The 14,680-nt window shown below is 42.7% G+C and overlaps 1 protein-coding gene across 1 annotated transcript in view; it reads left to right on the top strand.

The window, feature by feature from the left end:
• The window catches only part of LOC106593604 (protein kinase C alpha type), a 94,498-nt gene extending 84,561 nt beyond the window's left edge, over positions 1-9,937 (top strand). Inside the window, exons 10-17 of the mRNA XM_045718792.1 lie at positions 273-446; positions 1,318-1,409; positions 1,691-1,753; positions 3,314-3,452; positions 5,422-5,502; positions 6,063-6,170; positions 6,398-6,538; positions 9,040-9,937. Of these exons, the coding sequence (XP_045574748.1) occupies positions 273-446; positions 1,318-1,409; positions 1,691-1,753; positions 3,314-3,452; positions 5,422-5,502; positions 6,063-6,170; positions 6,398-6,538; positions 9,040-9,201 (960 nt within the window). The 3' untranslated portion in view covers positions 9,202-9,937. The remainder of the gene's footprint in view (positions 1-272; positions 447-1,317; positions 1,410-1,690; positions 1,754-3,313; positions 3,453-5,421; positions 5,503-6,062; positions 6,171-6,397; positions 6,539-9,039) is intronic.
• The last annotated feature ends 4,743 nt before the right edge of the window (positions 9,938-14,680 follow it).

Below are 14,680 nucleotides of genomic sequence, written 5' to 3'. Positions count from 1 at the left end.
GTCTTTCTGATAGTCAGTCGGTCAGATGCCCCCCTCCCTTACACTAACTCCAGCTTCCTTCCTTCCTTCCTTCCTTCCTTCCTTCCTTCCTTCCTTCCTTCCTTCCTTCCTTCCTTCCTTCCTTCCTTCCTTCCTTCCTTCCTTCCTTCCTTCCTTCCTTCCTTCCTTTTCCTTCCTTCCTTCCTTCCTTCCTTCCTTCCTTCCTTCCTTCCTTCATCCCTCCCTCCCTCCCTCCCTCCCTCCCTCCCTCCCCCTCCACACCTCTCCCCCAGGTACTGCTGGCTGAGGAGAGAGGGAGTGAGCGGCTGTTTGCGGTGAAGGTGTTGAAGAAGGATGTGCTGTTCCAGGACGAGGACACAGAGAGTGCCATGGTGGAGAGGAGGGTTCTGGGACTGGCCAACCGCCCCCACTTCCTCACAGCACTCTACTCAGCCTTCCAGACAGAGGTGTGTGTGATGGAGCAACATGTGTTACCACAATTCCCTCCTGGCAGTTTGCAACAAAGTTGTTAAAGTGCATTCACTACATGTAAACACATATTGGACATATAATTATGTCTGTCTCAATCAATCATGTAGAATAAGCACTGTTCAGTCAATGAACAGCCAGGGACATGTCAGTGCTTTGAACTATCAGGTCTTGAATCAACCTGTTTTGCCCAATGAACCTCAAGTTTAAGACATTTAGGTATTTCACCCTTTAATCATATTGGTCTTAGTTGACCCAGATCTGTGTTTAAATGAATCAATGAATGAATTAGCTTGCTTCCCTTAACGAGGTCATTAGTCCTGAAGGAGAGGTTATTTGAGAACAGATTGCTTTTTCATTTTGACTGGAGGGGAATTACATAATGTGTATGTGTGTGTGTATGGATGGGAGCGCGTGCCCACACGTGCGTACGTTTGTGAGTGCGCCCATCCATGAGTGTGCGCATGTGTGTGTTTTTGCATTGTCTATAGTGGCCATATGTGTACAATGTCCATATTAGGCTGTGTGTGTGTGTGTGTGTGTGTGTGTGTGTGTGTGTGTGTGTGTGTGTGTGTGTGTGTGTGTGTGTGTGTGTGTGTGTGTGTGTGTGTGTGTGTGTGTGTGTGTGTGTGTGTGTGTGTGTGTGTGTGTGTGTGTACATCATTAGGAGAATACCAGGGCAGTGGTACTAGTGATCATGTTTGTGTGGTCTTGTCTGTTTGCTCCCTCAGGTCAAACAATAATTAGTTGGACTATTTGACTAAAAGGTCAATTCATTTGCCTCAAGAACCAATGTGTGTGTGTGTTTTGGTTTCCCTAGTAACAGCATCATTATTTTCCATCACCCAGGACCGTCTCTACTATGTGATGGAGTATGTCAACGGAGGAGACCTCATGTTTCACATCCAGATAGTTGGCAAGTTCAAAGAGCCTCACGCAGCGTATGTATACAACCTACTTCCCTATCTCTCCATCCATCATTCCTTCTGGTTTTATTAGTCAACAACCAAGATACATATCACAGTCACCTCCACCATCCATCCCCTCCCTGCTCTCCTCCCCTCTCCCGCCTCCTCCCTCTCAGCCAAGACATCCCCATCATCAATAAGCTGCGATCAGTCATCAACAGCTAACTCTATCTCTACCTAGCTCTCTTCCCCCACGTCTCTCTGTGTCTCTCTCTCTCAATTACATTCTCTCTCTCTCTCTCTCTCTCTCTCAGGTTCTATGCAGCAGAGATAGCCATAGGCCTCTTCTTCCTCCATACTAAAGGAATCATCTACAGGTATTAAAGGAATCATCTACAGGTATTAAAGGAATCATCTACAGGTATTAAAGGAATCATCTACAGGTATTAAAGGAAACATCTACAGGTATTAAATGAATCATCTACAGGTATTAAAGGAATCATCTACAGGTATTAAGGGAATCATCTACAGGTATTAAGGGAATCATCTACAGGTATTAAGGGAATCATCTACAGGTATTAAAGGAATCATCTACAGGTATTAAAGGAAACATCTACAGGTATTAAAGGAATCATCTACAGGTATTAAAGGAATCATCTACAGGTATTAAGGGAATCATCTACAGGTATTAAAGGAATCATCTACAGGTATTAAGGGAATCATCTACAGGTATTAAAGGAATCATCTACAGGTATTAAAGGAATCATCTACAGGTATTAAAGGAATCATCTATAGGTATTAAAGGAATCATCTACAGGTATTAAAGGAATCATCTACAGGTATTAAAGGAATCATCTACAGGTATTAAAGGAATCATCTATAGATATTAAAGGAATCATCTACAGGTATCAAAGGAATCATCTACAGGTATTAAAGGAATCATTTACAGGTATTAAAGGAATCATCTACAGATATTAAAGGAATCATCTACAGGTATTAAAGGAATCATTTACAGGTATTAAAGGAATCATTTACAGGTATTAAAGGAATCATCTACAGGTATTAAAGGAATCATCTACAGGTATTAAAGGAATCACCTACAGGTATTAAAGGAATCATCTACAGGTATTAAAGGAATCATCTATAGATATTAAAGGAATCATCTACAGGTATTAAGGGTAACAACATTTCACTGAACTGATCAGTGGCTGGCAGCAACTTTATATTAGTCACCCACTGTGGCCTGATCAAGGCCATGCAATATGTGTTCTCTCTCTCTCTCTCTCTCTCTCTCTCTCTCTCTCTCTGTCTCTCTCTGTCTCTCTCTCTGTCAATTCCATTCAATTCAATTCAAGGGGCTTTATTGGCATGGGAAACATATGTTTACATTGCCAAAGCAAGATAAATAAATAATAAACAAAAGTGAAATGAACAATAAAGATTAACTCTCTCATCTCTCTCGCTCTCTCTCTATCTCTCTCTCTCTCTCTCCTACTGTCTGTCTCTCTCAATTCAATTCAAGGGGCTTTATTGGCATGGGAAACATATGTTAACATTGCCAAAGCAAGTGAGGTAGATAACATACAAAAGTGAAATAAACAATAAAAATGAACAGTAAACATTACACTCACAGAAGTTTCAAAATAATAAAGACATTACAAATGTCATATTATGTATATATACAGTGTTGTAACAATGTACAAATGGTTCTCTCTCTCTCCTACTGTCTGTCTCTCTCTCTCTCTCTCTCTCTCTCTGTGTGTATGTCTCTCTCTCCTGTCTCTCTCCTCTCTCTCTCTCTCTCTCTCTCTGTGTGTGTGTGTGTCTCTCTCCTGTCTCTCTCCCCTCTCTCTTTCTCTCTCGCTCTCCCTCTCTCTCTCTTCTCTCTCTCTCTCTCTCTCTCTCTCTCTCTCTCTCTCTCTCTCCCTATCTCGCAGGGATCTGAAGCTGGATAATGTGTTGCTGGACAGTGAGGGTCATATAAAGATAGCTGATTTTGGGATGTGCAGGGAGGGCATGTTTGAAGGTGACACTACACGTACCTTCTGTGGGACCCCAGACTACATCGCACCAGAGGTACTCCATTCATCACCCCTCTTACTCCCCCCACTCACTGTGTGTGTGTGTGTGTGTGTGTCCGTACAGTATATGCATGTGCATGTGTTCTGTGTGTGAGAGACAGTGTGATTGGTGATTGGTGTGTGAGAGACAGTGTGATTGGTGATTGGTGTGTGAGAGACAGTGTGATTGGTGATTGGTGTGTGAGAGACAGTATGATTGGTGATTGGTGTGTGAGAGACAGTGTGATTGGTGATTGGGGTGTCAGAGACAGTGTGATTGGTGATTGGTGTGTGAGAGACAGTATGATTGGTGATTGTGTGTGAGAGACAGTATGATTGGTGATTGGTGTGTGAGAGACAGTGTGATTGGTGATGGCTTGTGAGAGACGATATGATTGGTGATTGGCGTGTGAGAGACAGTGTGATTGGTGATTAGTGTGTGAGAGACAGTGTGATTGGTGATTGGTGTGTGAGAGACAGTGTGATTGGTGATTGGTGTGTGAGAGACAGTGTGATTGGTGATTGGTGTGTGAGAGACAGTATGATTGGTGATTGGTGTGTGAGAGACAGTATGATTGTTGATTGGTGTGTGAGAGACAGTATGATTGGTGATTGGTGTGTGAGAGACAGTGTGATTGGTGATGGCTTGTGAGAGACAGTATGATTGGTGATTGGCGTGTGAGAGACAGTGTGATTGGTGATTAGTGTGTGAGAGACAGTGTGATTGGTGATTAGTGTGTGAGAGACAGTATGATTGGTGATTGGTGTGTGAGAGACAGTGTGATTGGTGATTGGCGTGTGAGAGACAGTGTGATTGGTGATTGGTGTGTGAGAGACAGTGTGATTGGTGATTAGTATGTGAGAGACTTGGTGATTGGTGTGTGAGAGACAGTGTGATTGGTGATTGGTGTGTGAGAGACAGTGTGATTGGTGATTGGCGTGTGAGAGACAGTGTGATTGGTGTGTGAGAGACAGTGTGATTGGTGATTAGTATGTGAGAGACAGTTGGTGTGTGAGAGACAGTGTGATTGGTGATTGGTGTGTGAGAGAAGTGTGATTGGTATGTGTGAGAGACAGTGTGATTGGTGATTAGTGTGTGAGAGACAGTGTGATTGGTGTGTGAGAGACAGTGTGATTGGTGATTAGTATGTGAGAGACAGTGTGATTGGTGATTGGCGTGTGAGAGACAGTGTGATTGGTGATTGGCGTGTGAGAGACAGTGTGATTGGTGTGTGAGAGACAGTGTGATTGGTGATTAGTATGTGAGAGACAGTGTGATTGGTGTGTGAGAGACAGTGTGATTGGTGATTGGTGTGTGAGAGACAGTGTGATTGGTGATTGGCGTGTGAGAGACAGTGTGATTGGTGATTAGTGTGTGAGAGACAGTATGATTGGTGTGTGAGAGACAGTGTGATTGGTGATTGGCGTGTGAGAGACAGTGTGATTGGTGATTAGTGTGTGAGAGACAGTATGATTGGTGATTGGTGTGTGAGAGACAGTGTGATTGGTGATTAGTATGTGAGAGACAGTGTGATTGGTGATTGGCGTGTGTGTCATTGTGGTATCATTAACCTCCTAGTTAAACCAGTAGGGGATTGATTATCTCATGTAAAATATCTATTGATTTTCCTGTATCTGTCATTGTGGTCAGAGATACAATATATTTCCCCAGAGCCAGAGAGGTAATCGTTGTCTATCCCGCGTGGTGTCATCTCTCAATTATTGTCTGTCTGTCTGTCTGTCTGTCTGTCTGTCTGTCTGTCTGTCTGTCTGTCTGTCTGTCTGTCTGTCTGTCTGTCTGTCTGTCTGTCTGTCTGTCTGTCTGTCTGTCTGTCTGTCTGTCTGTCTGTCTCTATCTCTATCTCTATCTCTCTCTCTCTCTCTTTCTCACAAACACACATAGTGTATATAGTGTATCTACAGATGTACACCATTTCCTGACACTGTGTAATCCTGTCCTCCGTCCTGTCCTCCCTGTCTGTCAGATTGTAGCCTACCAGTCCTATGGTAAGGCTGTTGACTGGTGGTCGTATGGGGTGCTGCTCTATGAGATGTTGGCTGGACAGGTATAACTTGACTTCTCCATTCTATCTAGCACTGAATCTAGCACCAATGGCTTCAACACAATAGAAACAACTATGTCCTCTCTCTCTCTCAATTTCTATTTCAATTTAAGGGGCTTTATTGGCATGGAAAACATATGTTTACACTGCCAAAGCAAGATAAATAAATAATAAACAAAAGTGAAATAAACAATCGGAAATTAACAGTAAATATTACACTCACAGATTTCCAAAATAATAAAGACATTTCAAGTGTAATATTATGTCTATATACAGTGTTGTAGCGATGTGCAAATAGTTAAAGTACAAAAGGGAAAATAAAATCTTGATGCTGTGATGGCACACTGGTATTTTACCCAGTAGATATGGGAGTTTATCAAAATTGTATTTGCTTTCAAATTCTCTCTCTCTCCACCTCACACTCACCTCCCTCCCTCTTTTTCTATCTTCCTCCTCTCCCCTCCCTTCCTCCCTCTCTCTCTCCCTCCCCATTCCCCCTTCCCCCCTCCATACTCTCTCACCCCCCTCATCTTTCTCTTTCCTCCTCTTTCCTCCCCTCCCAGCCTCCCTTTGATGGTATTGATGAGGAGGAGTTGTTTCAGTCCATCATGGAGCAGAGTGTCACCTATCCCAAGAGTCTGTCCCGTGAGGCCGTCACCATCTGCAAGGGGGTAATCTACATCCTATTCAATCCACTTAGTCCCCTCAGGGACAGTCAAGAAGGCAAATCTCACCATGTCATTTCTAAGTCAACATGGTGGATCGTACAGCATACTACCCATGCAACTCTGCAAGAGGAGATTTCAAGACAACGCTCCACCGTTCTATTGCTCTCTCCTTCTCTCCTTTTTCCTCCATTTTCACACTCTTCTTCTTTCTTCCTCTCCGCTGTCCCCAGCTCCTGACCAAGCACCCAGCGAAGCGACTGGGCGGAGGGGAGGAGGGGGAGAAGGAGATACGGGAGCATCCCTTCTTCCGTTGGATGGACTGGGACCGACTGGAGAGAATGGAGATACAACCTCCCTTCAAACCCAGAACTGTTAGTCTCTACCTCTACCTCTTCCTCTACCTCCTCTATTCTGTCTCTCTTTCTATCTCTCTCTTTTATTCTCTCTCTACCTCTTTCTCTGTCTGTCTCTCTCTAGCTCTCTCTCTCTCTACCTCTTTCTCTGTCTGTCTCTCTCTAGCTCTCTCTCTCTCTACCTCTTTCTCTGTCTGTCTCTCTCTCTTTCTATCTCTCTCTCTACCTTTTTCTCTGTCTGTCTGTCTCTCTTTCTATCTCTCTCTCTACCTCTTTCTCTGTCTGTCTCTCTCTCTCTACCTCTTTCTCTGTCTGTCTCTCTCTCTTTCTATCTATCTCTCTACCTCTTTCTCTGTCTGTCTCTCTCTCTTTCTATCTCTCTCTCTCTCTACCTCTTTCTCTGTCTGTCTCCCTCTCTTTCTATCTCAATTCAATTCAATTCAAGGGGCTTTATTGGCATGGGAAACATTTGTTAACATTGCCAAAGCAAGTGAGGTAGATAACATACAAAAGTGAAATAAACAATCAAAATTAACAGTAAACATTACACATACAGAAGTTTCAAAATAATAAAGACATTACAAATGTCTCTTTCTCTCTCTCTCTCTACCTCTTTCTCTGTCTGTCTGTCTCTCTCTTTCTATCTCTCTCTCTCTACCTCTTTCTCTTTCTCTCCCTTTCTCTCTCTCTCTACCTCTTTCTCTCTCTCTCTCTCTCTCTCTCTTTCTATCTCTCTCTCTACCTCTTTCTCTGTCTGTCTCTCTCTCTCTTTCTATCTCTCTCTCTACCTCTTTCTCTGTCTGTCTGTCTCTCTCGTTCTCTCTCTCTCTACCTCTTTCTCTGTCTGTCTCTCTCTTTCTCTCTCTCTCTCTACCTCTTTCTCTGTCTGTCTGTCTCTCTCTCTTTCTCTCTCTCTCTACCTCTTTCTCTGTCTGTCTCTCTCTCTTTCTATCTCTCTCTCTACCTCTTTTTCTGTCTGTCTCTCTCTCTCTCTTTCTATCTCTCTCTCTACCTCTTTCTCTGTCTGTCTCTCTCTCTTTCTATCTCTCTCTCTACCTCTTTCTCTGTCTGTCTGTCTGTCTGTCTGTCTGTCTCTCTCGTTCTCTCTCTCTCTACCTCTTTCTTTCTCTGTCTGTCTCTCTCTTTCTCTCTCTCTCTCTACCTCTTTCTCTGTCTGTCTCTCTCTCTTTCTCTCTCTCTCTCTACCTCTTTCTCTGTCTGTCTATCTCTCTCTCTACCTCTTTCTCTGTCTGTCTCTCTCTATCTCTTAACATTCCCCTTTCTTGAGCCTCTCTTTAAACCTAGAACTGTCAGTAAATCCCACAGGAGTTATCTATCTCTGCCTTCCTCTCCATGTCTCCATATCCTCCTCCTCTCTTCATAATGACTCTCCTCACAACTCTCAGGGGTTCAGTATTTCAACCCTTCTCTCTCCATCCATGTTTTTCTATTCAACTTTCTCTATAGTTTCTCTTTCTATCACTTTTTTTTCTATCTCAATTCAATTCAAGGGGCTTTATTGGCATGGGAAACATATATATTACACTGCCAAACCAGGTGAAATAGATAACAGTAAACATTACACTCACCATTTACAATGGTGTTTGTTCTTCACTGCTGCCCTTTGCTTGTGGCAACAGGTCACAAATCTTGCTGCTGTGATGGCACACTGTGGTATTTCACCCAGTAGATATGGGAGTTTGTCAAAATTGGATTTGTTTTCTAATTCTTTGTGGATATGTGTAATCTGAGGGAAATACGTGTCTCTAATATGGTCATACATTTGGCAGGAGGTGCAGCTCAGTGTCCACCTCATTTTGTGGGCAGTGTGCACATAGCATGTCTTCTCTTGAGAGCCAGGTCTGCCTACTGCAGCCTCTCTCACGTGTCAGTTTTTCTCCCATTCACTCTCCCTTATCGCTATATACTGTATACAATATATATATATATCTCCTCATTCTCAGAGACCTTGAGCATTCTGGAACAGACAGGGGTGTCATAACAGTCATGACCCGTTCGCCCCGGGGTCCCGCCCCCTTGTCTCGTATGCAAATCTATGCCATCATTAGCCTGTCACTTGTGCCAGCCAATGGCTGAGTGGGCAGTGAGGTGTCAGAATGTGCTCTGGGGTCAGAGGCCAGGCCCATTAGCCAAATGAGATTCATATCAACCAGCAGAGCAGCTGTCACACACTGAGGAGAACACGGACCCCACGTGACATGCTTTACTGTACACCTGAGGGAGGGAGGGAGGGAGGGAGGGAGGGAGGGAGAGAGAGAGAGAGAGAGAGAGAGAGAGAGAGAGAGAGAGAGAGAGAGAGAGAGAGAGAGAGAGAGAGAGAGAGAGAGAGAGAGAGAGAGAGAGAGAGAGAGAGAGAGAGAGAGAGAGAGCAAAGAGAGATAATGAAACAGTGGATCTGTGTGCCCGTGTGTGTGGAAGAAGGAGTTTGATTTTTCTCTCAGTGCTTTATTTCATGTGTATATATGTGTTCTATATGTAATAATCTCTCTCTCTCTCAGGGTGGGAAGAAAGGGGAGAACTTTGACAAGTTCTTCACGGCGGCTCCGTCCGTGCTGACACCCTCTGACCCTGACGTTCTGGCGGCCATTGACCAGGAAGACTTCCTGGGCTTCTCCTTCATTAACCCTGAGCTCGCCCCCCCGACCCTCACTGCCATCTGAGGGGGGGCAGCTCTGTCTCTCTCCACCCACACTCTTTTGAAGGGCACAACTCTGTTTCGCTCTTCTCCCCTCTCTTTCGGAGGGGGCAGCTCTCTGTATTTTTATCCTGTTCTCTTGGTCTGAAGGGAGCAGCTCTGTCTCTCTCTATCCCCTCTCTGTCTGAGGGGGAGGGAGAGCTCCTCCCACATTCCCCTCACCATCTAACAGTCATTTTCTAAAGCAAATAAGTTCAAAACAGAGAATAGCACACAATTTAAACACAAACAATCAGTATACACAACCTACAGATAACTCTCCGTCTCTGCTATACTCTAGAGCCTGGGTTCGTGGCTTATTTTTCAGAGGGAAATCTGGGTGATACAGGGATGAATGGGCAGATTAGCGGTAAAAGTCAAATAACACATTTCGTTGATGCAATGCATACAAAACAACATTACTTTTATTTAAAGTTGATGCAGTTAATTGCAAACAGATACTGTAAGATGACACTGAATCTGACTTAAATCTATAGTGATTTTAAGGTAAATGTATTTTATGACATGGTATCATGCTATTGTAGTATCAATATCAGATGTATTAGATAGAAATACAGTTAGAGCTGTCTATATGCCAAATGTATAATCTATTACTTATGAAATGAATTACCTCTGATATTATGTAAAGCAGTATTTCTTGTGTTATGTAATGTCATATTGTGTTCTACTACATTGTTCTATTATACTATTACCAAAAACTGCTCCTTGTTTTGTGTTTCCAATTTAACTTCAATTCATTGATCATATAATTGTGATGTATAGCTAGAAACCTAGAAGATGGGTAAGAAATCAAATCAATCGTTATATATTACTGCTTGAAGAAAGGTTGCTCCTAATCAGTGATCTGGGATCAGATTCCCCTACCTACCCCCAATCCTAACTTTAACCATTAGACCTGGGAGGAATGGTAACCATTCATGAAAGTGAAACCATCTAACCCTGTGGTCCGCGGTTAAGGGTGACTTTAACTAACTACATGATTACTTACTCCCATCTCCATCAACAAATCAAATATTTTCCACCAGATATGAGGACTACCAAGTCAACCATCTGATTCATGTTTCCGTACTGTACAGCTATGCCCTGTCAGCCTTACACGTTGTCATCTGTCTCATTCTATTCCTAGATCAGTTGCTATATTTCTTCACTTTCTTGCTGATATGACACTTTGACCTCGACCCAAATTGAATGCGAAAGCGCTAACTCAGGTCCAACTGAGCTAACTGACCCGGGTTGGCACTACATCAGACACGTGACCTGAGACTACCCAGGATATCTGAGAGGACGGTTTTATGATGTGATGTGGCATTCAGTAGACATTTTGGTTGAGGTTCACCAACCAGTGACAGAGTAAATAAATCTCATAAGGTTTTGTTCCATTTCTTGCTGAGACTAGCCAGAATGTCTGAGATGAGGAGGAGAAGACTGTTTTAATATGCGATGTGGACCTCAGTGGCCACCAACCAGTGACAGAGTGACAGGGAGTAACATAGGACATTTCTCAGAAGGAAACGTAATAAGGAGTTAGGAGTTAGGTAGCATGGTTAGGACATTTTCAGTATAGTTAGGATTCAGTGAGCTACAATGCTTCATGTTAAGCCCCAACTAATAATATGCTTATCTGCTAGCATATAACAAATCAAATCACATACACATGATTAGCAGGTGTTAATGCGAGTGTAGCGAAATGCTTGTGCTTCTAGTTCTGACCATGCAGTAATATCTAACAAGTAATATAACAATTTCACAACTACCTTATACACACAAGTGTAAAGGAATGAATAAGAATATGTACATAGAAATATATGGATGAGCGATGGCTGAACGGCATAGGCAAGATGCAGTAGATGGTATAGAGTACAGTATATACATATGAGATGAGTAATGTAGGGTATGTAAACATTATATAAAGTGGCATTGTTTAAAGTGACTAGTGATACGTTTATTACATCCAATTTTTAATTATTAAAGTTGTTATCTTATATTAACATTGTTATCTTATATGAGATAGCATTTAATATTGTTACATCTTTTGTAGATTTTAATTTACGTAAGTAGTTTAGTTTTATTTAAATTAGATTAGATCAAGTCCTCATTCTTAGCTGGCACATTCCCTGTACGGGTCTGTACTGTAATGTACTGTACTACATTGTACGGTACTATATTGTACTGTACTGTACAGTCCTTTGCTGTGTAAGGACATTGATCCACCACTGATAAGGTTTAAATGTGGGACAGGTCAACACATGGAAACATACTCATGACGTAATAACATTCTGTTAAAATATACTTGACCTGGAGAGTGTTGCCAGGCAAAGTTCTGGACTGTTTTATATTACATCTAGGATCCCCATTATGGTGTGTTACACTAGAATTAGTCTAAATTATTAGTGAGGAAAATACAGTCAAATATTTGTATACTTATGAAAACATAGTCATGTGAACTATTGTAATCCTGGTGAAAATATACACAGAGTCCTTCTTGCCCTTTGTGCTGTTGTCGGTGCCCAATAATGTTTGTACCGTGTTATGTGCTGCTACCATGTTGTGTTGCTACCATGTTGTTGTCGTGTTGTGTTGCTACCATGCTGTGTTGTCATGTGTTGCTGCCATACTAAGTTTTTATCTTAGGTCTCTCTTTATGTAGTGTTGTGTTGTTTCTCTTGTCGTGATGTGTGTTTTGTCCTATATTAATATGTTATTTATTTATTTTTAATCCCAGCCCCCGTCCCCGCAGGAGGCCTTTTGCCTTTTGGTAGGCCGTCATTTTAAATAAGAATTTGTTCTTAACTGACTTGCCTCATTAAATAAAGGTTAAATTAAAAAAGAAAAAGTCAAACTAAGGTTTCAACCATGGACGTGAGAGACTGGATATGTACCAGCTCAAATCCTATTGCTCTTTTCTCTGCATAAACATCAATATTAAAAGCCTGTATAGCAGGGATCATCAACTAGATTCAGTCGTGGGCCAATTTTTTCTTGAGTGGATGGTCAGGCAGCTGGAACATAATTCAAATCATTTGTAAACTGCAAATTGACCGCAAGAAGCCCAATCGGATATAATATTCGACTAAAACAACATAATTTTGTTTACATTTGTATACCATCACATACTGTATCTCTATTGAGTGTGGGAATAGTTTGGAACAGATTTCCACATTTAAAATCCCTTGGAGCTGATCTGCTGGTGTTTTTAGTCTCTAATGTCCACAACAAAATAATGAACTTGGGGTACAAATAAAATCACCTAGGGCCAAATTCAGAACTGTTACTGTAGGCTACTTTAAAGGGTCAACCAGGTTTGAGTGGTCATCATCACCCAAGGTCAGTTTGGGTTCAGGGTCAAACAAAAAGGGGTTTGTGTAGATAGATAGATAGATAGATAGATAGATAGATAGATGATAGATAGATAGATAGATAGATAGATAGATAGATAGATAGATAGATAGATAGATAGATAGATAGATAGATAGATAGATAGATAGATAGATTACTACAGTATGCATCTATTAGTTGTAGATATTAAAATCATAGAAGATTTGAAGTTATGCATTTATCATTTATCTGTATATTTATTAGTTGGGTTATATCATGTTTTGTGTATTGGGAATACATCAAAACTCCTAATAAAATGAATTGGAAAGTCTGAAAAATACTTTTGTCTAATGTGTATGCCTCTAAATGTCTGAATCATGAAAGTGTCAACATGTAATAGTGTGTAATTAACATACTGTCTGTACTAACATGTTCTAGTTCCACTTGTCCCTGCATGCACACACACACACACACACACACACACACACACACACACACACACACACACACACACACACACACACACACACACACACACACACACACACACACACACACACACACGTAAGATCCTCTTAATTTACTGTGGTAGTTGTTGAACCAGCAAAACCACCATCTCCGTGTCTCAATTTCACTCCCTCTCTTCGTCCTTCCCTCGCTGCTGTCCCACAGGCACAACCTCCAGTCCTCACCCTCCTCATCCTCCCTTCACTCAACCCCGCACTATCACGATGGGAGTACTATGTCCCATAGAGATCTGTGTTATAACAATTTGACCTTCACATTAGAATCTCATCAACTTCTCTCTCTTTCTCTCTCTCTCTCTACCTCCCTCCACTCTCTCTTCCTCTACCTGCCTCCTCTGTCACTCACTCTCTCTTTTACATCTCTGTCCTTCCTCTCTCTTTCTCTGCCTCCCACCACCTCACCTGCTCTCTCTTTCTCTGCCTCCCACCACCTCACCTGCTCTCTCTTTCTCTGCCTCCCACCACCTCACCTGCTCTCTCTTTCTCTGCCTCCCACCACCTCACCTGCTCTCTCTTCCTCTGCCTCCCACCTCCTCACCTGCTCTCTCTTTCTCTGCCTCCCACCACCTCACCTGCTCTCTCTTTCTCTGCCTCCCACCTCCTCACCTGCTCTCTCTTTCTCTGCCTCCCACCTCCTCACCTGCTCTCTCTTTCTCTGCCTCCCACCACCTCACCTGCTCTCTCTTTCTCTGCCTCCCACCTCCTCACCTGCTCTCTCTTTCTCTGCCTCCCACCTCCTCACCTGCTCTCTCTTTCTCTGCCTCCCACCTCCTCACCTGCTCTCTCTTTCTCTGCCTCCCACCTCCTCACCTGCTCTCTCTTTCTCTGCCTCCCACCACCTCACCTGCTCTCTCTTTCTCTGCCTCCCACCTCCTCACCTGCTCTCTCTGTCTCTGCCTCCCACCACCTCACCTGCTCTCTCTTTCTCTGCCTCCCACCACCTCACTAGCTCTCTCTCTGCTTGGCTGCAGTGCTGAACCTCGTTCACTCTTTCTTTATCTTCCTCCTTTCATTCTACAGAAGATAATTAGTGTCTTGTCTCCTTCACCCTGTCAAAATGACCCGCTGTGTTTCACACAAGCCTTTCTGGTTTATTTTCCTATGATGATAGACTGTGTGTGTTCTAGCTGTAGTTTTATGATAGAGATGTATTTACTGTGTAATGACCACTGTTGCATCTGTAGCTCAGTTGGTAGAGCATGGTGTTTGCAACGCCAGGGTTGTGGGTTCGATTCCCACGGGGGGCCAGCACAGGAAAAGAAATGTATGAAATGTATGCATTCACTACTGTAAGTCGCTCTGGATAAGAGCGTCTGCTAAATGACTAAAAATGTTTAAAAAAAAAAATACATCTGATCTCATCATTCAAACTGACATTCCTGAATGTGTTTCTGTGTGGGTAGCTTTTATATATGAAGCCTATACCCACTTTGCACTTATCTTGGGTCAGTCAATCATTCTGAATTTCTGACATAACCTTCCTCCCCTCTCTCTCTCTCTTTTCCTGCCTATTTTTCACCTCTCTTGTCTCTCCATCACCCTCTCTCTCTTTATTCAGTCCTTTTCCGGCTCACTCTCTCATTTTCTCCATAGCTGTTCTCT

Source organism: Salmo salar, chromosome ssa05 (assembly GCF_905237065.1).
Source record: "Salmo salar chromosome ssa05, Ssal_v3.1, whole genome shotgun sequence".
NCBI lineage: Eukaryota > Metazoa > Chordata > Actinopteri > Salmoniformes > Salmonidae > Salmo > Salmo salar.
This window is presented reverse-complemented; position numbering and strand designations above follow the sequence as displayed.